Source organism: Protobothrops mucrosquamatus, unplaced genomic scaffold, assembly GCF_001527695.2.
Source record: "Protobothrops mucrosquamatus isolate PMUCROS unplaced genomic scaffold, P.Mucros_1.0 scaffold268, whole genome shotgun sequence".
Taxonomy (NCBI): domain Eukaryota; kingdom Metazoa; phylum Chordata; class Lepidosauria; order Squamata; family Viperidae; genus Protobothrops; species Protobothrops mucrosquamatus.
Genome location: NW_015386613.1, coordinates 384,291 through 390,290, shown reverse-complemented (window position 1 = coordinate 390,290; position 6,000 = coordinate 384,291). Strand labels below are relative to the sequence as shown.

The following is a 6,000-nucleotide window of genomic DNA, read 5'->3' as shown; positions in this document are numbered from 1 at the left end:
ACCCGGAAGGCCACAGGCAGCCAATGCAGCTCGCGCAGCAGCGGTGTTATATGGGAGCGACGAGTCCCTCCCAACACTGCCCGCGCGGCCGCATTTTGGACTAGCTGGAGCCTCCGGGTGCTCCTCAAGGGGAGCCCCATGTAGAGAGCATTACAGTAGTCCAGGCGGGAGGTGACAAGGGCATGAGTGACCGTGCGTAGGGCGTCCCGGTCCAGGAAAGGTCGCAACTGGTGAATCAGACGAACCTGATAAAACGCCCCCCTGGTCACGGCCGCCAACTGATCATCCAGTGTCAGCCGTGGATCCAGGAGGACACCCAAGTTGCGTACCCAATCCGAGGGAGCCAGTGTTTCGCCCCCTATAGTCAGCGATGGAATCAGCTGACTATGCCGAGGCGCCGGTAACCACAGCCACTCAGTCTTGGACGGGTTGAGCCTGAGTCTGTTCCTCCCCATCCAGACCCTCACGGCCTCCAGACATCGAGTCATCACGTCAAGGGCATCATTGGGGTGGCCCGGGGTGGATATGTACAGCTGAGTATCATCAGCGTACTGATGGAAATTCACCCCAAAGCCACGAATGATCTCCCCCAGCGGCTTCACATAAATATTGAACAGAAGCGGAGAGAGGACCGACCCCTGTGGATCGGTCCTTATTGGATTGTAGATCCAATAAGAGCATCTTACAGCCCATTGACTTGGAAGAGTTGGAGAAACATGCCTAGGAGTGAGATCTCAAATCAGACTTACACATAGAGCTCCAGTATTCCCTGGATATTTCCTTTTTCTTGTCACCAGCAACGCAGCTTATCTTGCTGAGTCTGTGAAGTTTCTGCTGTTAGCTACTTCCTGACTGCAGAACTGAGACTTAATGACACGTCTCATGTAAAGTCTAATATTTTCCAACTAGGTGTAATGGGATTTGTAGAAGGAAAAGTTATTAAAGGAGGCTGTTTGGCAGACGTTAATGCAGAAATGCACCTGTTAAACTTTTGAGTTACAGTGTGAGATTTATTGAACTACATTGGCTGACAAGAATTGCACTGTGCAAGAATCTTGAGTTTACTCATTCAAACCCATCTTGTACGTGTGTGTGTGTGTGTGTGTGTTTGTCCTCCTGAAGGTCATGAAAACAGATGGAACTAGCAGAAGAGTCCTTGTGGAGGACAAGCTACCCCACATCTTTGGCTTCACCCTGCTGGGGGACTATATTTATTGGACAGACTGGCAAAGGCGAAGCATTGAGCGGGTTCATAAGCGGACAGCAGAAAGAGAGATCATAATTGACCAGCTGCCGGATCTCATGGGCCTCAAGGCGATAAACGTCCACAAGATAATGGGTGAGTGTCTTAAACATCTAACTCCTCTCCTGGAAACAGAGAGATTATTTTTTGAACATATTCATACACTTAAGTACTCTAACAGTAAGAATAAGGAATTTATGAGGATTTGAAAATTCTCCATAAAGCCCTTTCAATAGTATCTAAAATGGACATTGCTCACCATGGATGGGGACCCTCTACTAATCCTGTACTTTAACGTAGTGCTAAAGCAACTAGACTTGGTTGAATTTATTTATGATTCAACATCACATGGAAAAGTGACCTAGCGTGTCTTCGGTAACTTTAGTGGGTAGGGTAATTGTGTGGTGCTTGTGAATTGGCTAACTGCTGGGAAGGACAATTGAGCAAGCCAAATTGCATCCTTGGGAAAGCTATGATCCTACAAGCCTGGTTGGGCAAGTCAACTCAGACAACTTGCAGTCAAAGATTCTCCATTTCCAAATGGAGTGATGAGTTTGACTCTTGGTTTCCGTCTGTTCCAGCCCACAAACATCACACAAAGATGTACCTTCTCATTCCTGGCCAGAGCATCAACATGAGGCATACAGGTGTTACTAGCACTCTGAGGCTTAGAGTACTAAATGACCTTGTCTAGTTTAATTGACTAAAAGGTATCTTGCTAAAGAGTCAGCAGAGTAACTGTTTATCAGCTCCAGACATGCTTCTATCATCCCTTCAGAAACTCTCCGTTAATTTTATGTGGCTGGGTAATGAGTAAAGATAAATCCAAGGAGAACAAAATGAAATTATTTTTTTATTTAATTATATTTTGGTAATGCAGTCCCTTACAGCAATAAACATACAGCAGTTTAGGAAGACATAAGACATAAAACACTTTGTCCAATGCGAAATCAAATTTGGGTCAGTCACCGGGACTAGAGATTTACTCTTCCAAGCTTTCGGATTCGTGCTGGAGCCCCCTTCACAGGGAATTTCTCTCTACCGGAATACGTGCTTTATGTGGTGCCTTCCTATTGGCTGATGGGTGGGTTGATGGCTGGTGATCGGCTGTCGCTTCCTTGTGCTGCCAAGACCTCGGCTCCTAAGTATTTGATAAGCTGGTGGTAACTCATCACTTCTGCTAATTGACATGGGGCCCGTTTCCCAGGCTTCAATTTTGTCCAGTGTTGTGTAGTAAAACCCCCCTCCCAAAAGTTATCAAGGTATAGATCCCAATAGAGTCGCAAGCTTAAATGAAGACTCAATGAAAGACAAGGATGATATGGAAGCCGAGAAGACCCCTGGTCAGCAGTACAGATAAGGGAGCTCTGTAGCTTATGCCTGAATCCCTTCCTCTCCTATTTTCTTGGAGTCCTACTTAGTCCTACACCCCTAAGTTCAAATCTTCTTATTGATGGTCATCCACAACCAGCCAACTTCTTTGTCTCATGATTGCCCCAGGCAGATTCAACAACCAGGAAGGAGGTCTTTTGTCATCTTGGTTAGAAGTCCTGGGCTTTTGCTTATCATGCCTTTTGGTCAGTCCATGTCAGGATGTTACCTGTCTTTCCCCTTATCAAACATTGTCTGTATCTGACCATTTCAAGATACTTCATACTGAGATCATTCCCTATCTTGGTCCCTTATTTGTTGGATGGTGTAATGTGACACGCAGCATAACTTGTAACAACTGGCCAACGACGTTCTCTTATTAGTAACCAGTTCCTGGGTTAATAAAGTGCCACAGAGTCATAACACAAAATAATTACGGCATGGGTTTCAAAATGCACCGTGAAATATAAGGAGATTTCTTTTGGATCTTATCAGCAAGTTATCTCTAATTCTGTCGTATTCGTTATATCAGTTTTGTCCATTTAGCTGTGGAGAAAAATGGGGTCCTGTTATCTATCTAATCTGGGGGTGGTGTTACTGAGTATCCGTTGTTACTTGCAGCTTGGTCCATAGTATTGTATGGAGCAAGTGGAAAGTCAGTGTTGTATTGGAGCAAGTGGAAAGTCAGTGTTGCCACATTTCCTAACAGGCTGTATTAGCTATTACGGTGGAATAGTAGCAGTGGTGGGATTCAAACAGGTGAACAACCGGTTCTCTGTGTGGATGCTGCTTCCGGAAGTCCGTTCTGGGCCTGGGCAACAAAAAATTAGCTACCGGTTCTGCCGAAGTGGTGCGAACCGGCTGAATCCCACCACTGAATAGTAGCCTGAAGTTGCAGGAGGGGGGGGGCTCTTTCCCAGGAAGCTAAGAGACAGCAGACTTGGGATGTCTGGTGGGCAGGAAGAGGGCAGGGACAGATCCTGCCTAGTAATTCACAGAGTGTATCTATAGTTATTGCAGATAATTGCTTTAGTCTGGCAAGATTCTGTCTGTAGGTGAACAACCACAAAGGAACAACTCGAAAGCAACTCCCTTCTTTTGGACCTGACAGCTGTGGAGCAATGATAAAGATTTAGCAACGCTAAAGGTTTTGTTTCTGCTTCCTTAGGTACGAATCCTTGCGCGGAATCCAACGGGGGCTGCAGCCACCTCTGCTTGTACAGGCCTCAAGGACTGCGCTGCGCCTGCCCCATCGGCCTGGAGCTCCTGAGTGACATGAAGACCTGCATCGTCCCGGAAGCCTTCCTGCTCTTTTCCCGTAGAGCAGATATCAGGAGAATCTCTCTCGAGACAAACAACAATAATGTCGCCATCCCACTGACGGGAGTCAAGGAGGCCTCTGCCCTGGATTTTGACGTGACCGACAATCGCATATATTGGACAGACATCTCGCTGAAGGTAAGATCTTGGTTAGCAATGGTTAGCATATCTTAACAATGGTTAGCATTGTCCTATCTTGACAATGATTAGCATATTGCTAGTGTTTTACTAAAATTGTTTGAAGAACATTTTATCAAGTTGGGCTAACCAGACCAAGTCTCTGTTCTATTAGCACAGTGGTTCTCAACCTGTGGGTCGGGACCCCATTTGGGGTCGATCGACCATTTCACGGGGGTCGCCAAGCAAGGCTGTCCGCCATTTTTTTCCCCTTTTCCGGTGGGTGCCTTAACTCCCTTGGGCTGAGCCAGCTGGTGGTCGGCCTGCTCCGTCTCTGCCGCTTGCCAGCTACGCCTCAGCCGGCGCAGGGGGCGGAACCACACATGCGCGGCGCTCCCGGGCAGGGAAAGTCCTCGACTTACGACCGGTTGGGTAGTCCTCGAGCTTACAACCAGTTTAGTCCTCGACTTACGACCGGTTGGGGTCGCGGCATTAAAAAGGTTGAGAACCACTGTATTAGCAAATAGTTAAAAGTCCAAATTCTGGAGATGTTAATACATCTTCTCTCCTCTCTCCTCTTCTAAACAAGGTAGCTCCTGCTTTACTTTGCTAATGCTTGCTAATGGTATCATTCTAAAAAAGAGAGAGAGAAAATGCATCTGGCTTTCCTGCTACAATATACTGGGGGGGTCTCAGAAATAGCCATACCCTCTAGATATGGATTGCCGACTTTTTAAGTTTCCTGAATTTTGCTGACCTTGGCTGACTTTAACTTTGGGGAATTCTGGGAGTTGAAGTCCCCGCAGCTTAAAAGTTGGTGAGGTTGAAAAACCCAGTTCTTCAGGGCAAGACTCCCTCCCTAACTGAGCACACTCTCCCTAACATGGTGACCCAGCAGATACATTGGAACTGCAATTCAGTAAGTTAATAGACACTGTAGATGTCATGGTGTCTGGGGAATTCTGGGAACTGTGGTCCCGGGATATCTGGAAGGAGCCAGCTAAGAGAAGGCTGGATTGGGCCAAGAAGGGTATGGAGATTGCCAGCCATAAGGGAATACCTGCTCATTGGCTTTGTTGAAAAGTGCTTTTAAACGTAGACTAAAGTGAGCCTCCAGTTTTCATCTAGAGCAGGGGTAGTCAACCTTGGCTCTTTTATGACTGGTGGACTTCAACTCCCAGAATTCCTGAGCCAGCTAAGCTGGCTCAGGAATTCTGGGAATTGAAGTCCACGAGTCATAAAAGAGCCAAGGTTGACTACCCCTGATCTAGAGAAACCGGGAAAGGGGCATCCCAAATCTGGGTTATCCTATTAGAGATCAAGTTCTATTTGACAGGGAGCATCTTTGCTTTGTCTGTTTGGACCCCTTCTCAGACATACCGACAGGTAGCACGGGCCCCTAAATTTCCACGCCCCCTCTTTCTCTCTCTTCCTTGCAGACCATCAGTAGAGCATTCATGAACGGGAGTGCCCTGGAGCACGTGGTTGAGTTTGGATTGGATTATCCAGAAGGCATGGCTGTGGATTGGTTAGGGAAGAACCTCTACTGGGCAGATACAGGAACAAACCGTATTGAAGTGTCAAAGTTGGATGGGCAACATCGCCAAGTTCTAGTCTGGAAGGATCTTGATAGTCCTCGCGCGTTGGCCCTGGATCCTGCCGAAGGGTGAGCTGCTTGCTTAATTCTTCATATTAAGAAACTAAGCTGAATTTTTAATCTGTTTTGTGAAGTCTGAGAAATCAGCCCTGAAAAATCTATAGGATATGATAAGGTAGTCACCAGTTTAAGATAGTTTGTGTAATTGGGCAGAAATACATCTATAAATCAAAACAAAGATTAAAAATAACTGAGGATACAATAATGCACTCAATTTTAAAAGTGGGTTATTCCATTTACTTCTGCTATTTTTCGTTGCTATTTTATTTATTTAAATTGGCATAAAAGTCCC

At 46.2% G+C, this 6,000-nt stretch overlaps 1 protein-coding gene across 1 annotated transcript in view; it reads left to right on the top strand.

Annotated features, from left to right (window-relative positions):
- Positions 1–6,000, top strand: part of LRP6 (LDL receptor related protein 6) — a 56,623-nt gene that overhangs the window by 30,145 nt on the left and 20,478 nt on the right. The window contains exons 7-9 of the mRNA XM_015814619.1: positions 1,123–1,339; positions 3,783–4,072; positions 5,491–5,717. Of these exons, the coding sequence (XP_015670105.1) occupies positions 1,123–1,339; positions 3,783–4,072; positions 5,491–5,717 (734 nt within the window). The remainder of the gene's footprint in view (positions 1–1,122; positions 1,340–3,782; positions 4,073–5,490; positions 5,718–6,000) is intronic.